Source organism: Thalassophryne amazonica, chromosome 17 (genome assembly GCF_902500255.1).
Source record: "Thalassophryne amazonica chromosome 17, fThaAma1.1, whole genome shotgun sequence".
Lineage (NCBI taxonomy): Eukaryota > Metazoa > Chordata > Actinopteri > Batrachoidiformes > Batrachoididae > Thalassophryne > Thalassophryne amazonica.
In genome coordinates, this window is record NC_047119.1 from 2,920,613 (window position 1) to 2,938,918 (window position 18,306).

An 18,306-nucleotide genomic window follows, 5' to 3' on the forward strand; every position below is an offset into this window, starting at 1 on the left:
TTTACTGATATTTTATTCAGAGATATTTTAAAACATTAGAAAAGACATTTTTTTTACCATTCATTTTTATCATTGAAGATCAAAAGTCTGGGTGTGGGACAAGCACAAAACGGCAATATTTGCATATAATGATGCTGAAAAAAGGTGAAAAAGTCATCATAGACTACTAGAACAAATTTCTTAACACACTTTCATTGTAAAGATAACTATAAAAGTGTGAAATTTCCCCTTTTTTCTGTTTTTCATACAATATGATCAAAGGACATAAGTGCCCATAGTCTAAGAATCACCCAGTATGGCACCCATGACCGCTCAGGCCACTTTCTCCGTCCTCTCCGCTCCACACCACATGCAGGCTCTTATCGCTCACGTGCCCTGACTTTTGCTAAATATTACCTCCGATCTGCACAGTTGCATTCAAGTGTTCACACTTTTGGATCATGATGTGTCCCACATCACATTTTTTGGAATGTTTAAAACTCTCCTGATAGCTGAAAATGAGCTACAACTCTACATTTACCACCTGTTACACTCCAGTTCAGGCCCAGATTGGAGTTTGGTACAACAGAGCCAATCCTGTCAAAAATAAAAAAAATTGGCACTGGGCGATCAGATTAAGGAAAACAGCCGTCATGTCCGTTCAGGGAATTTCACGAGTTCATAAACTGTATATGAAGGGAATGTTTGTTTTTTTACTTCAAAAATGCAACTTTGTTTTCAAAATCACGCATGTATTAAACTTTTACTATTTTCAGAGCCCTTAATTATTTTTATTATGTTGAGTCACATCACAAAAATTCTAAGTTATTTGAAGGAGCTGTGTTATGGCACAAAACTTTTTCTTTACACAAATGCAGTCTTACATTTTCTAGGGGGAATGTATATGTTGGGTTTTCCCATTGAGGGGGGCTTAATTTTCATTTTTTGTTTTTTTTTTGTGGGGGGGTAATTTTTATTTTTTGTGTGTGGTATTTTTTTTTTTGAAGGTGGTCGTGGTGGGAGTCTTCAACACTATTGCTTTTGGATTGAAAATGAAAGTATATATATAATTTTTTATAGTTATGGACCGAGTGCTGTTATATCGGCATTAACATACATTCCACATGCTGGTCTTAAAGTTGACTATTTTCTACAACATGTCAGTTACCTTGAGTAGAGGCACATGTACAACATCCTATGCAGCTGTTGAGCAAAGCTCAATTAAATCCTTTCTTTAGGATTGTTGACTTATTCTCCCTTCTACTCCCATCAAACAACCCGTCTTCAGGCAGGATGTGAAACCGACTGGTGCTCATCAGTTCTGTTGCTTACTGACTTCCACGGGAACTTTCCTCGTTGCAGGGCTCAGCGGTCAGCACAGTACAGAAATATAAGCATGAGATAATGAAATACTGAACAAGTGATAATATATAATGCTGAACAAACAATAACATAATTTCTCCAACAAACTACCCTTCAGCAGTCTCGTGTTCAGGGTTCCTGCTGGTTACCACAGCAGCCATGGGGCACCCGGGCCCCACTGTGTCACCCCAACAGGCAATCAATTCCCTACTTGATCTGTTACTTAGGTGCTGTGAGGCAGACAGGGGGTTGGATTTTGATACCTGCTCTCTCTTCATGCGTGTGATTTATACTAGACATGTCCAGTAGATGTCAGATGGGTATATGGTGAATTATAGAAGCAAAACACATTTGCATTAAAGTTAACCATATTTGTTAGATTTTCATTATTTTAATTTGGAAACTTCCAAAATTATATTTATTTTTAAAGTGGAAAGAAGAGCACACGGACACATTTGGAATTAGACTGAAAGACCTCATAGTCCGACTAAGTGAGACAAGGCATTTATTTAAGTTGTGGTTTTTAGATCATCACATCATTTCACACATGAATCAGAATTTTGGCAATTTTCTTTTAGGTGACTTTCCATGAACTTTAAATGTTAACAGTGAAAATGGCACATTTTAATTCATACAATCACAGGTTAGAGGATTAAATAAGACAACCCACTTTAGGTGCAGCTGCAGCACCATGGCCGCGTACATCTACACTGCTGTTCTATTTGCCAAAATACTACACTGTCACAGTTCAATCTTCGATAGACCTTCATGGAGCTGCAACACATTTTTATACTAGAACAGCACATGAATGGAAAATGTTTACAAAGTAGTAAATACAACCCAAAAACTGCAAGGTGAAAGTTGGCAGTGCAGAACTTTCAACCAAAAAGTCTTCCTTGAAAAGGTAATAAAAATAATAATAATAATAAAAAAGAAAAAAATAAACAGTGCAGGTCATGTAGTTTCTTCCAGGCTTGTTGCTGGTGTTTTTCCCTCTTTTCATTCCAAATGCCCCAATAAGAGTCATCCTGAAAGAACGGCATGTATGGACGTCAATACTGCAGCATCTCCATGTCTGAACTACGTCAATGTGGCTAAAATAAAGAACATCACAGTTGCAAAAACAGGTGCTGGGGGTCTAAGTGAGGGAACAGGATATCGTGCAATGGAAGTTACAGATTACGTTCTCCCTCTTCTGCTGTTAAACGCTACCACTGAGCTCCAGCTGGTTAAAGGATGTGATCAGGTTATAGTGGGATCTCTCCTCATCTGTCAGCTCCAGGTTTCCAGGCCTGACCACCAGCACCACGTTCACACCGGCATCTTCAGCTGCTTTAGCCTCTGCAATCATATTTTACACGTCAAACACACAGCTGTAAAAGTCCTTAAAAAAAAAACTGTTTCAAGACAAACGTCCTTTCATATTTGGTTAAATGTACTCACATAAGGCTGCATGCATACAGTATTTTGATAAACAGTTGAGCCAAGGTTATCAGACTGACCTCGTGTGACATCGGTTAGGAATGTGATTTCCTCGGGCTGACAGCCGATCCTCTCAGCGATTCGCTCGTAGCTTTTGGGGTCGACCTTCGCCCCTATATTGGTGTCAAAGTGCCCATCAAAGAGCTGCAAGAATTCAAAGAAATCTCACTGGCCACAATGTCTGCAACATCAACGCACTCAGAACTTGTACCACAACATTCAATTCATGTCACATATCAGCAAAAATGGACCCAGAATGCATTGCACCATTAACATCTGGGATATATTTTTTTTTGCAGTCAGCTGAACTCCCAGCTGCTTTTTGTACAATGAATGATTTCACTTTGCAGCACTTAGCAACTCTGATTTATTTCAACCAGTGTTATGTGACAATCACAATACTGTTAATGTCAGTTTCAGGAATATGACAGCACCACAGCTGAAACAAAGAAAGCTCCAGATGAAAGGGGCGTTCCTCGCAGCAGGAAACCCACACTGGGAGTTGCAGAGTCTTACAGAGAAAGCTGCACAGGTTTATCTGGTTTTGGAAGAGTGTGAAAAAGAAGCCTGAGAGAAGCGTTGGTGGGTGAAGACAGCCGACGGCTCCGTTTGTGATCTAAACAGGAAAGCGGCGTGGACACAGGACTTTAACAATTACCACCCCTTCATGTTAGCAATGCTTACTGGTTTACTGACCCTGGCTGGACAAATCAAAGAACATAAATGTGATGATGGCGATTGGATGTTTACTGACAGGTCAAACTCATAGAACATGTAAGCATCAAAGGGGACAATGAATATGTCGAAAGAGGAAGGCGTGTGAAGCCTGACCAGTGTTGGACAGCAGAGATCCTCCACATGGTGATTGTGTGCCATTTTAGGAGGAACTAGAGACATTCGTCATGAAATGCCCCACGTGCAGTACTATTTTCCAAGTAAAGTGCAGTAATATGTACATGTGTGGGGCAGGTATTTGGTTGAACCCTCATGTGTTTGATGTAAACTGGGAGACACAGTGGAAAAATTGGAGACTGACATATTTATTTAGAGGATGTGGCCAACAGTGACCATAAAAAGTTGGTAGCCTTTGAACAAATGCAACTATTGGTAATTTTTTAAAAGTAGGTCAAGGTCACTGGACTTCGAACCCATGCGAAGTACTCCTTCAAGGCATGTACCCACTATATATGTAGTTTCTGCGAGCAATAGGTGTTGAGCTACGTTGCGGTGAACAAATTTGGGACGGACAGACGGACCATCGGACAACCTGGATGCTATATGCCCCGCGGCGGCTGGGCATAAAATCAGTGGGATAGAGTTATATTTACTACTTATTTTGTCTAATTTCTGTCAGCTGAATTGCAAAATTTAGTGAACACTGTGACTGACTTTCTGTCCACTGCATATTACAACACAGCTGGATGTGCAAGTACAGCCGACTGAATCTAAGCCCAATCAGACAATAAGAGTACGTTGGTTTGTAGGTAACTATAAGTGATACAGAGACTTGGCCTAGTGTTGTCTTGATCACTGTGGTAGATAAATTAGGACACAGAATGTCTTGTGTGTTCTTGGAAATAAAAACAACCAGTTGTGTTGTCGAGCTAACAACACTATCACCTTAGGATTTTGGTAAATGCTTTTAAAATTTAAAGCTGGAAGGTAATATAATTTATGTCAAAACATACAGTATTCTGTTGAGTAACACATCAATAGTCTTTAGAGAGTCTTGGTGGAAACCAATTTAATCCAGGACACTCATTTCAGATGTTCAGTTCAAGTCTGACAAATTCAAGTCTCAATATATACAAGATTAAATGTGCGTGACACACAGGCATAGTTTATTTCTGAATCCGTCCCTTCAGCTGCTCCCTTGTTTGCACTCGGGGTCGCCACAGCAAAGGATCTGCATGTTGAATTGGCACAGGTTTTATGCCGGATGCCCTTCCTGACACAACTCCATATTACATGGAGAAATGTGGCAGGGGTGGGATTTGAACCCGGAACCTTCTGCACTGAAAACAAGCACATTAACCACTTGGCCACCACCCCTGCATATATATATATATATATATATATATACGTAGAAAGTCATAGCGGAAAAATGTCTTTTTCCAATTTGCCTGAAAAACCACTTGTGAACATAAAATCCTTTTTGTGAAATACAGGCATTTCTATTGAGTGTATTTTCAATTTGTTACTTCAAACTGTGTAATTCGGAGGATAATGAAAACCCACCAACTGTCCACCTAATAATTTGTCACTGCCCTCAAATTAAAGTGTCTTCAAAAGAAGTTCATACTCGCCTCAAAAACACACACACACACACACACACACACACAAAAAAAGTACATACCGTATTTTCCAGACTGTAAGTTGCACCGGAGTATAAGTCGCACCAGCCACTTTATCCATTATAGAGAAAAATAAACCATAAATAAGTCGCACTGGACTATAAGTCGCATGGACATACAGGTATGTTAACATGAGAAGTTCAGATGATAATATTGTGACGGCTACCGTTTTCAGATGCATATTTCATCAGTCGTAACTTGTAATCTGCAGAGTATGATTTTCTTTTTGGTGGCATTTTTTCGGGCCTTCTCCGTTGTCTTGTTATCAGTAATGTTATTTTTCTATGGCAGTCAGAAGTCGCAGGAACAGTCACACAAGCCTTGAGCGCCCTCTCGTGAGCTGCATTTTACCTACGGATGTGTTTGTATTTTGCGGACCACATTGCGAGCTGAACCATAACCCGCACCATTGCTGAACGGTTCTTTTCTAACATATTACCCGCTGTGGACCATAGTACACACCAGCTGCTGATGTTCGTGCAGCACCTACCTGCGTAGCTCATGACCTCCCCGTGGTGTCGACGCCAGCTCCTTCCAAGTGCAGACGCTAATCCTCCGCCGTCGCTCACCCAGTGCTCCCACGCAGCTCTCAGCGTCAACTTAAACACTCTGCTCACACTGAGATCCAAGGGTTGAAGCTGTTTTATTAGCCCTCCAGGAATAACAGCAAACACCGTGTTCGTCTGCTTCACACACTGTTTCACAATCATTGTCTGGGTGAGGTGAGGAATACGTGTCCAGTGTTCTGTTCTCTGATTGGTTATCGCAACCAGCGTGAGCTATATGGGGCGGCCACCATACTACAGTGCCCATGATGCATTGCATTTCCGTTTCCGGTGGCCATTTTAAAACATAGAGCGACTTTGTCACGTAAAATTGTTTTATTACGGTAAATTAATTGAGAATCTACCGGTATATTTTTCATTTATATGTCACTCTGGAGTATAGGTCGCACCCCCGGCCAAAACGTAAAAAAGTGCGACTTATAGTCCGAAAAATACGGTATATTAGCTGATCAGGTCTGAGAGGATGAGGGAAAATCAGTACTCAGGATCTGAACTGAGACACACCAGTCTGGAATGGAAATGTATCTCGATGATAAGAGCTCTTCAAACTTACTTCTAAAACATCTCCTTCAGTGGAGTATCCAAACAGAAGCTTCTGTGCCTCCACGCTTCCAGAGGAGTAAATGTAGACTTTCAGGCCCCATCCCCTCCATACTTTGATGGATGGAACTACATCCTGGTACACCCTGTTTACAAAAACACCAACATAAGCAGGTTCCTACTTCAGTATGGACAGAAATAAAAGAGCCCGACCGATAAACTGGCAAGCCGGTATAATCGAGTCCCTGCAGATAAAACCTGTACTGGCGTTTAAATGGCAGACAAATGACAAAAATAAACGGACAGAAGATCATCTAAGGTTTGCAGTGATTCATATTTTAACATGGCCCACATCACTGACATGTTCATTTTTAAAAGAAGTCATAGGAAAGATCCCAAACATGATCATTTACCTTTTATTCTGAAATATTAGCCAAAAAGTGTACGACCCACATGTGGAGCGCTGTCGCCACATTCAGTCTGATTTCCGGCTTCCACCAGCAGCACGCGATGCCCCCAAGGTAATTACAAAAGTTGAAGTTTCATATGAATTAGTAAGAGCTCAAGGACGAGATGTTTCTCTGAACAGTGATTTGATGTCTGAACAGAGTGATGTTTGATGAGATGCTGTCATTTGATGGACTGCATTTATATCGCACTTTTCCATCTGCGTCAAATGCTCAAAGCGGTTTACACATCAATGCCTCACATTCACCCCAATGTCAGGGTGCCATGCAAGCTGCCCACTACACACCAGGAGACACTCTGGAATTCAGGACCTTGCCCAAGGGCCCTTAGTGATTTTCCGGTCTGGCTGGGGTTTGAACCGAGGTTCCTCTGGTCTCAAGCCCAATGCTCAACCACTAGACCATCACCTCCCCTTCCCCTCCTCATTTGAGTGGACTGTAGTTTCTAAGCCTTTAAAGTCCACTGCCTGTCCAGGCTGACCGGTTTTAAAGTGTGACAGACCCTCCACAGCCGTCCACAAACATACATCAAGTAGTTCAAATCCACCCTCAGTCCATCTGACTGGCTTTAGGAAGAGAGACAGTCACCCGAGTTGGATGGGAAACCAACACAAACACACAGGCTGCTGGGAATATTTGTCTGGAAATTAAAACCTTCAGACAGAGAAACCAGACTGTTGTAAGACTGATGTCCTTAACCAACAACATTATTCTGTGACACAATCAGCAGATATATTACTTTTGGACTCATTAACATCAGATCACTGTCACCAAAGTGCCTGTAATTAACTGTACTAACCTGCAAGTCCAACAGACATTAATGTGAAGGATGGGAAAGTTCTGCTAAATATTCCCATACTCGTGTGTGTGTTTTTTTTTAAATACATGCATTTCCATGAAGTGGTTTTCAATTTGCTACTTCACATCATGCAAGTTTTAATTTATGTTCCCGAGTGCACAATGACAACTCCAATCAAGTCTAAAAGTGAGAGAAATGTGTCAGCATCTGATTGCTGTTCAGCATTTTTTTCTGCATCATCATGATTATCATCACAAATTTTGTGATTACTGATGCACAGGTCAGGGTTTTTTAAAAAACACATTCTGAGAGCCCATCAGCACCGGCCAACCCACAACCCTAACCTTGGTGAGGACTCATCACCAACATTAGACAAAAAAGAGAAGGTGACTATGTGGAAAAGTAATGACACAGCCTGGGAGAGAAAAATCCAAGTTTTAGGCCCATATGCAATTTATGTACCCGAGTATCTTGCTTGTTATCGAAATAATCATGTAGGAGGCAAAACTTTTCAGCCGACCCTCGTAGCTATTCAATGCTAACACATACCACTGAAAACAGACAAACATGAGTTCCAACTTCATGTGAAATTAAGGTTCTGCTTCTGAGTGTCAAAAAACACATTTGACTGATGTCACACCTGTTGATGAGGTGCACCTGATTGGTGAACTCTGGGACAGGGTCAAGGATAAGTATCAGGCTACTTACTCGCCTTTGATTCTCCCACAGGCGTAAGCTGCCCGCCACATGTGGCCCTGGAGCTGTTTGAGTGCCGTCGATTTCCGGTCCGCTGCCATCTGCCACAGCACATTATCCACCACTTCCCTAATGGCCTTCTCCTCGTCTGTGTGGACCGTCTGATCCAGGGCGTGGACAGGACACGCCCGATTCTGCTTCATGTCCTCTTCAATCTGCCAGAAAATAAGTGCTTTTATAAGTCAGTTTTATTTGTTTTTGCCTTCTACGTAAAATGCCATGAACCACGACCAGGATTATCAAATGTGAAGAACGAACGCATGAGGACAGAAAGAGGTTTAGCTTTAATCCATTTTAAAGTTTAACAGCTCTGAAGGCGGGGCATTTGCTAAAATAATTATCTTACAAATTTTCAGACTGGTCCATTTAAAAAAGAAGAAGAAGAAGAAAAATAAAGAGAGTGACACCTAATTTAGCAACATATATAGAGTATCAAAACCCAGAATATGGAACCAAGAAAGAAAACTGTAAAGAGCACTGTCATTTATGTCAACAGCTTAAAAAACGGTTTCATAAACATAATATTTTAATTGTGTAATTTTGTATTTTACAAAGTTTAGCTTTCCGGTCCTTCAGGGGTCTTTCTTAGTTACAACAGTCAGTTTTGCACTGAAAGTATAACAACGTCACAACGCTAAACCTCACGCTTGCACTAAATTCTGCTGGCACTGAAACACTTTAGAAAATGCCTCCATTCTCATTTACCTGCTTCTTCAGAAGATGAACATCTTGTTTGCACTCGTCCTCTTCCCAGTGACTGGACAGGTAATCCTCAAGATGCTCCCTGATGTATGGAAACAAGATGTCCTAAAAGACAACAGTGGTTACAGGTTACAGTAATTTAAGATACTCTGGAAGCACAATAGACACAAAATAAACACATTTAAAGGACGCGTTGCATGTGTTTTAACGTCCCAGTTAGCAACACAACATCAAAGGGTCATGATTGTAAGTCTCTCTGCGCACATGCACTCATAATAAGCGGTTTCTGATGTTTTTTTTATTCCTCTCCCGAAGTGAGGAAATGGGTGCATTTCCAAAAAACGTCTCACTTGGCAATTCTCAGCATTTCTCTGCATGTGACGTAGTTAAGAGCAAAACACAAACATCCCAGACAGAGATGGAGGGAAACAAATGAGGTTCTGCCCGATAACGAAGCTTCAGAGCTTTTCTTTGAATGCAGCGGCTCAGATTTACAGAGGAGATGACACACTTCACCCCAAAACTCAACTTTTTCTGCTGCTGTTTGTGTCACAGCTGCTGGTTTACTGCTGCAGACATACCTGGACACACAGATGTATGTCTCGTATTGGAAAAACTCAGAAGATGCTATTTTCAGGAGCTAATGTGCCACAATCCTGACAGAAGTTGAGTTGGAGGCAGAGCTGTGACTGGACATTAGGGCCCCTTCACACATAGTGCAAAGTTTGGACGAAGTGCACACTTGCGCATGAAAGACAAAGTGTGCGCTGTGCAAACCCATCGCACACTTTCGCAGCGGGTGCCAGGCAAATTCCAAGTGACACACGTGAACATCTAAAACCGCTCACATGGCACTTAGAAAATGTGTGGCCAGTCGCACTCTTTGCATGACAGCAGACTGCAGACAGTCACCTTCATACTCGCAGAGAAATTTCTCTAAGTCCCACATGAGTGTGGCTTTGGTGTGTGCGCTGAAATGACAGGAGATGTGTGAAATCTTTGGATCTGGACAGTCCAGCTGGACACCATGTACTGTGTTTGGACGGACATGGACAAACAACTGCCCACTGTGACGCACGTGTGTCTGTTTGCTGTTATCAAGTGGACATAAATAAAAACATATCACTGTGGTAACGTGCTGCAGTGAGCGAGCGCGCACGGCGCGCACATGGACAGTCTGCTCCCAGGTTGAAACGGACCATCAGATCAGAACACGCAGCAGGTGATCTCACTGTCATGTCACCCGCATGAGCTGAGCTCTGTTCTACATGACGCAGTGTCCTGTGGCACGTCGTCCACAAGATGCGCGTGTGGCCGGGTTGGAGACGCGCCAGCAGATGTGGACATGAAGGAGATGAACTGCATCTCATTCATGTCATTTCATGATCATGATCATCTAGTGATTATGGGTCATCACTAGAAGAACAGACGGATCATATTTTATTGCTCGCTTGATAAATGTGGGTGTTTTTTTATATAGTGTGTGTTTTTAATTTTTTTTTGTAATACTTCCATGTCCTTCCTGATATGAGGCAGATTCCTGCAGCTTTCAAAGAACAGCTCTGTAGCTCAGTGGTAAAGTCACTGACTGGTAATGAGAGCTTTTGAAAGGCATGAGTTCATGTCCAGTGGGCGCAGTGTTTTTCTTTTAAAAAAAAAAAAATTAATCCATATAAGTGGCGCGATGTGGTCCCACAGGTACTGGCTGGTTTTTATTTATACAGCAGCACCATGTGCTGCACCTGGCACCATTCCTGCTCGAAAGACACAGACGCGTGCACAAACTCTTGCATCGGGTTTGTGCACACCTGCTCATTGGCGCAATGTTTTGTGTAGTAATTTCAAACTGTTACACTGTTTTCGTCCAAACGTCGCACTATGTGTGAAGGGGCCATTATGCGCGCATGCCCGATCAGAACCTGAGAGCGAGTGGACCTGAACATTATTCTCTGGCCGAGTGGAACCTGAAAATGATCTTTGGCTGTGGATCCGAGTGAGCACGAGTAGACCGTTCCATTGCTGGCAATCGTACCATACCATTGCTTGCAATTGTGCACATGTGACACGTGCGTGGGGGCTTATTTTTGTTGTGGACTAATTTGGAAATCTTTACATTGCAGTGAGTGGAATGTTATTTTTTCATGTTTTTCTTTGTGTTCTTTTAAATGGAGCTACTTACTTTGAGAGCGTCTGTGTGTGTGGCAGCTGTTTTAACCCCCAATTTATACAGACTTCTGGCTGAATTTGAACAATATATAATCAGTATTAAGCTTGTAGACTCTCAAATGTCATAAAACTGTCAATCTCTATAAGGAACTTTTAAAAGAGAATTAATGTTGAATAATCGCTTTGGAAAAAAAAATAACAGCTGACATGTGGGTAAAACGGCTGTTACGCTGTTTTAACCCACGTCAGCTGTTTTGTGCCACTTAATGGACGTAGAATGTCTCAGTGATGACACAGATATATATATATATTTATTCGATTTTTCACAGTTATATACACCACACTTAGTGTTTTTAACAGGCTGTGTTTCTGACTCGTGGCCGTGCAGGTGCACAAAACCTTCTCACAGCTGCTGCTTTTACCGTGACTGCATCAAAATGAACAGTTATCACTTAAAAACCAGTCGTCACAACACAACATCACACTTGTGTAAACTTCAGAATTAATCTGTGCCTCAGTTCATTGAAGCGCACACTGGGACGCTTAGCGTTACTACGTCACCTGTCGGAAACACTTGAGTACTCACGAGTACTTTGTTTTTGGACATCTCCATAGCTGTTTGCTGCGAATGTCGTATACTTTGAAACCGGTTACAGAAGTGCACAAAGTAATCCCGGTGGATCATTGGATCGTCACCAACAGACTAAATCTAAATTGTTATGATTTCAGTGCGACATGTCCTTTAATTATTAATTTAACGATGGTGCAAATGATGTTCAATAGTGCCTACATAATTGAATATCAGTTACAGTGAAATGTTTTGCCCTATTTGGTGTGAAATCTTTTGCCATTTTTTTTTATTATTTTTATTTTTAATCATTATTTATTCCCATTTGCAACATTAGTGTTCTTACTGCATATTAGATATGCTTTCTGACAGGTTTATATGTGCCGGTGCACATATGCAATATGTGGAGCACGAAATTAATATACTCAACAAAAATATAAACGCAACACTTTTGGTTTTGCTCCCATTTTGTATGAGATGAACTCAAAGATCTAAAACTTTTTCCACATACACAATATCACCATTTCCCTCAAATATTGTTCACAAACCAGTCTAAATCTGTGATAGTGAGCACTTCTCCTTTGCTGAGATAATCCATCCCACCTCACAGGTGTGCCATATCAAGATGCTGATTAGACACCATGATTAGTGCACAGGTGTGCCTTAGACTGCCCACAATAAAAGGCCACTCTGAAAGGTGCAGTTTTGTTTTATTGGGGGGGGATACCAGTCAGTATCTGGTGTGACCACCATTTGCCTCATGCAGTGCAACACATCTCCTTCGCATAGAGTTGATCAGGTTGTCAATTGTGGCCTGTGGAATGTTGGTCCACTCCTCTTCAATGGCTGTGCGAAGTTGCTGGATATTGGCAGGAACTGGTACACGCTGTCATATATGCCGGTCCAGAGCATCCCAAACATGCTCAATGGGTGACATGTCCGGTGAGTATGCCGGCCATGCAAGAACTGGGACATTTTCAGCTTCCAAGAATTGTGTACAGATCCTTGCAACATGGGGCCGTGCATTATCCTGCTGCAACATGAGGTGATGTTCTTGGATGTATGGCACAACAATGGGCCTCAGGATCTCGTCACGGTATCTCTGTGCATTCAAAATGCCATCAATAAAATGCCCTTGTGTTCTTCGTCCATAACAGACGCCTGCCCATACCATAACCCCACCGCCACCATGAGCCACTCGATCCACAACATTGACATCAGAAAACCGCTCACCCACACGACCCCACACACACTGTCTGCCATCTGCCCTGGACAGTGTGAACCGGGATTCATCCGTGAAGAGAACGCCTCTCCAACGTGCCAAACGCTAGCGAATGTGAGTATTTGCCCACTCAAGTCAGTTACGACGACGAACTGGAGTCAGGTTGAGACCCCGATGAGGACGACGAGCATGCAGATGAGCTTCCCTGAGACGGTTTCTGACAGTTTGTGCAGAAATTCTTTGGTTATGCAAACCGATTGTTCCAGCAGCTGTCCGAGTGGCTGGTCTCAGACGATCTTGGCGGTGAACATGCTGGATGTGGAGGTCCTGGGCTGGTGTGGTTACACGTGGTCTGCGGTTGTGAGGCTGGTTGGATGTACTGCCAAATTCTCTGAAACGCCTTTGGAGACGGCTTATGGTAGAGAAATGAACATTCAATACACAAGCAACAGCTCTGGTTGACATTCCTGCTGTCAGCATGCCAATTGCACGCTCCCTCAAATCTTGCGACATCTGTGGCATTGTGCTTTGTGATAAAACTGCACCTTTCAGAGTGGCCTTTTATTGTGGGCAGTCTAAGGCACACCTGTGCACTAATCATGGTGTCTAATCAGCATCTTGATATGGCACACCTGTGAGGTGGGATGGATTATTTCAGCAAAGGAGAAGCGCTCACTATCACAGATTGAGACTGGTTTGTGAACAATATTTGAGGGAAATGGTGATATTGTGTATGTGGAAAAAGTTTTAGATCTTTGAGTTCATCTCATACAAAATGGGAGCAAAACCAAAAGTGTTGCGTTTATATTTTTGTTGAGTGTATATACAGGTGCATCATTCACTTTCTATACCCACTTGCTCCAATTAAGGGTAACAGGGAGCTGGAACCTATCCCGGCAATCATAGGGCGTGAGGCGGGGTTCACCCTGGACAGGATGCCAGTCTGTCACAGACGGACACATTCACACACCTCGGGTCAATTTAAAGTTTCCAGTCCACCTAACCTGCATTTCTTTGGATTTGGGAGGAAGCCCAGAGGGAACACACACAAAGACAGGGAGAACACGAAAACTCCACACAGAAAGGAATTGAACCCATGACCTTTTGAGGCAAAGCCTCACGGCAAAAAGGTTTTTTTTTTATGTCACAGGTGCATCAAAACAGAATAAAATTTGAATATCATGAAAAGGCTGTGACAGACTGGGGTCCTGTCCTGGGTGTACCCTGCCACGCGCTCTATGAATGCTAGGATAGGCTCCAGCCCCCCACGACCCTTAATTGGACTAAGCGGTTGAAGCTGAGTGTGTGTGTGTGCCTGTGTGTGTGCGTGTGTGTCTGTAAAAGTTAGGCAACAAGTACAGTTGTGCTCAGAGGTTTACATACACCCATTGTGGTTATTTTGGGCTTCTTGTGATGCCTTTGAGCTGTTATTTTTCAAAGGTGGAATAATTGTACAGCATACATCATTAAAGCTGTACAGCCTTTCAAATATGAAATTACCACAAGTTACCTTTGACCTTACATGATGCAGGTATACGGGGCGTATGTGCTTACATCCATGAGATATCTTGTAAATCACTTCAGAGGTGTTATCTGTTTACAAAAACAGCCTTTTTAGATTTACAAGTGTTGATTTCTTCTATCTTGATTTATATTGTTCAGACAAGCCGCCAGCTCATCACTGTGCCTCTCTACTGTGATTGGCTGTTGCTGTGTGCTTCCCAGCATCCCCCACACATTTGATGACATCGCTATGGTCGCTATCGTAGACTGTATGGGTTGTTACCAAATGTAGTTCAAGGCCATCTGTTCATTTGAAATGTTTTACCTTGAGGGGAACTATAAAATATTTCCAGACAACATGAATTTTGATCATATTGTCAACACTGTATTATGAATACCTTATTCAAAGGCCTATAAATAAAATTATAGTGGTGACCGAGAAATTAGTTTTACGACTTCCATCTTAAAAACCCAAAGGCCGTACACTTTTAAAGATTTTAAAAATCAAGAATTGGATGCCCAGATTTTAATATACAGTAAAACGCATATAATGGATTCAGGTGGACCAGCGAATTTAATTGAAATCTGCTGTATGTATAAAACGGACAAAATCTGTTATACGCATGTAATGGATTAATTACAGCCAGGAAGCGCCAAACAATCTACGGGGAAACCCCAGCTCCAAATAGGCTTATGTATTTCCTTGATTAAACACCTGACCTTGAATAGGGACCTGCTTCATTTAATGACCGGGTCAAAACTTCATCTGAAAAAATAAACGCCTGCCTTAAATAAGCGCCGGACATTATGTGCATTAAAAAGATTACATTTGGTTGAGTCACTCTTTTTTCTAAGTCCGCTGCGGAGTGGTACCTTAAAATCCTAAATCCTGATTATGCTTCTGCAACTCCATAACTCTGCAGCCATGCAATGACGTTGACATGCACATGACCCTTTTAAAGTTATGTTAATTTGTCCCCCAACAAGGTGTACTTCTTTATATCAACCTCCAAACCAACAGTAAGGTACGTGCAATTTCCACCATGAATTGCAGGTCATTTGAGCGTCTTTTTCTGATTCGGTGTTCTAAAGATGGTCATATTTGCAGACTTTTCTGCAAAACGTATTTGATACATGATCAAAATGTAATGAGCACGCGCACTGCCAGAACTTTAAAAATATGACAGAAGAGGAATGAGCGAAAATGTAAAAGTAACCAATCAGAGCCTTTGAGGTCTCTGTCGTTTAGCAGGTGCGAATCAGGCTCTGGGATGGTTCGCAGCAACACAGATGGCTCTGATCAAAAGTGGTTTGTCTTTGTTTTGCCACACCCAGGGATGTGTGTCAAACTTAACATGTTTCAGTGCAGGCAGCAAGCAGCATTTCGTTAATAATCACTGGCCTTGAATTACGCCCTGCCGCGCCGGTGCTGCAGACCGAACGGTCCCCTTAAAAATCAGACCCCCCCCCAATGACATGGTTTACTGATTATCACATCGTTTCTGCTTCAAACTGCCTCCAGTCATCATCTATCTCAACGATACATATCTGAAGCTTTTGTACACCAATCATTTCCACATAAATTCAGCAGTATTTCATCATAAAAGAAGCGCCGCGGCTAAACGAGCTGCTAGCTGATGCGCTGACTGCGCATCGGACATTTCACAGCATCACAGAATTTTGCCTCATTTCTGCTTAAAACCGACTTTAGAATGATTTAAGAGGTTTTACGTTTATCATCTGATGGTTAATAATCCCATTAATCAATTTGATTGCTTTGGGTGAAGATACTCCATCTCAGACGTGCTGCTATGGTCCAAAATGACGCATGCGCAGATGCAAAAGGTGGACCGATTTTTAGGGGTTGACCGTTCGGTCTGCTACACCGGATTTGCCCATGGTTTGAAAAATAAATAAAAAATAAAAACTGTTGGGCTTTTAATCACAGACATATGGTACCCACTTTCCTGGAATCGGTGAGTGTCAGTGTTGAACTTCCTTTCATACCGCTTTTACTGGGCACGTCCAGACTGCTCTGTCCAGTACATGCAAGGCGTTTTTAATGAAAATACATTAGATTAGATATACTTTACTGATCTCACAGTGGAGAAATTACATTTACACTCCAGTTGCCTCAGACAGCAATTAGTTCACAATTATTACTTGTTTACCGTACTAATGGTGCACATCAGAATTAAAGACAGCACATACACATTTGACATTGTTTATGTGCACTAAATTTGAAGACGTCCGTTATCCGAATTGAGGCAAGTGGGTGAAGGCCACGCAGCAACCCTGAGATGCACCACCGTCATTACAATGGAGCGGGACATTTTGTCAGATGCGAGTGAAAATTTGTTACACAAAATCCGGTATATACAGTGTTTATTACATGGAAATCCATACAAAAACATTGGGAATTTTGCATTTGTCTGGTGAATGAGAATATCCGGTTTATACGATGAAGGTTTAGGCGAGTTTTACTGTTTGTGTGCGCGAACAAAAGCGTGCAAGAAAGTCAGCACGGTATCGTGCACGCCTGTCTGACCATGTGTCCCTCCCAACAGCTGGTGGAATGTTTCATGGTTCCCCATTTTGTTTTAGGTTTGCAGATTTTCTTCCGGGTTGTGTGTCTATCATGTTATGTGTGAAGGGGCCCTTAATACAGCTAGTACCACTTCCTTTAATTTACAACCACTGACTCCAGCAGGCGATTTCACTGGTTAACATGTCTTTGAGCAGGTGTGGTTGTCCAGAAAAACTGCACCCGCTTGGTCCTTTCTGGAAAGTCTTTATACACTAACAGTGACGTCATTAAATATGGTGATATTTATCGAACCGTCATAGGTGTATTAAAATATGTATCGTATCATAAAGTTAATGTATTGTTCCATCTCTAGTATTTATTTTGTAGTATTTAATTACGACACATACATTACAGATAATAAAGCAGATGATATGAATGAAGCAAAGGCCGTGTTAGCTGAGGTTAGCTACTGCTGTACGAGTTCAACGACAGTCCGACTACAACAACCTCCCACACATTAGGGTGAACTTACCTTTACAAAAGTAATAGGTGTGGTCGTCCCTTCAATATCTAGTAAAAGTGCGGAGGTGCACGCAGGTACTGAAACAGTGGCCATTTTCAGGAGAGTTGACGGTAGCGTTAGCAGCACTGCTAGCTAGTGCCGCCGAGACGAAACTAAAACAATCGTTTACCTGAAGAAAAATTTATGTATTCACAACTAGACAACAGCTGCTACGGTAGCATCACTTCAAAAGCTCAGCTATCTCCTACTCATGCGCAACGGCGAGCAGCGAGCGGACATGTTCGTACCATCACTTCAGCTTCCCAACCAGTAGGTGGTGATACCGTGCAAGTGTTCCTTAAAGCAGTGTTTGAATCTCTTATCTGAAGAACAAGAAGAAATTAACTGACGAATGAACAGTTTAGAAAGGGTCACAAAATTAGCTATAACACCGGAAACTATTCGGCAATAAAATGACATAAGGATACATAAAAATACTGTCGAGGATAACACAAGAAAGCTTCCAATACGGATGCTTATTTACATAGTGGTCCTCGAAAAAAAAAGACATACACAAAAATAAAATACAATAATAGAAAAACTCTACGAAATATGTTAAGAAAATACACGAACCAAACAATAATACAGCAAAATAACAATCAGTAAAAGTGATAAAAGGGTATTCTTGAGCAATAGCTCTAAGCAATTCACATACAGACCGAACAGATAAAAAGACTTAAGAATAGGACGTTAATAATTAAATAAATAAACGATTCCTTGACTAGAATTTACAATACTAGTTAAGGGTTAG

At 41.8% G+C, this 18,306-nt stretch overlaps 1 protein-coding gene across 1 annotated transcript; it reads right to left on the reverse strand.

Moving 5' to 3' along the window:
* Positions 1–1,917: 1,917 nt before the first annotated feature.
* enoph1 (enolase-phosphatase 1) lies at positions 1,918–17,825 on the reverse strand. The gene is made up of 6 exons (XM_034191492.1): positions 17,526–17,825; positions 9,011–9,112; positions 8,258–8,460; positions 6,297–6,429; positions 2,844–2,967; positions 1,918–2,682 (listed from the first exon to the last, which is right to left on the reverse strand). Exons 1-6 carry the CDS (start codon positions 17,607–17,609, stop codon positions 2,543–2,545), a joined length of 786 nt encoding a protein of 261 aa, XP_034047383.1. The 5' UTR covers positions 17,610–17,825; the 3' UTR covers positions 1,918–2,542.
* Between the last annotated feature and the right edge of the window lie 481 nt (positions 17,826–18,306).

Bases quoted from the DNA above. Each gene is read 5' to 3' on its own strand.
- enoph1 (XM_034191492.1), bottom strand. From the start codon at position 17,609: ATGGCCACTGTTTCAGTACCTGCGTGCACCTCCGCACTTTTACTAGAT. The intron at 8,461-9,010 runs GTAAATGAGAAT...ATTTTCTGGCAG, and splicing joins TTCATCTTCTGAAGAAGCAG to ATTGAAGAGGACATGAAGCA. The intron at 2,968-6,296 runs GTAAGTTTGAAG...GAATTCTTGCAG, and splicing joins CTGAAGGAGATGTTTTAGAA to CTCTTTGATGGGCACTTTGA.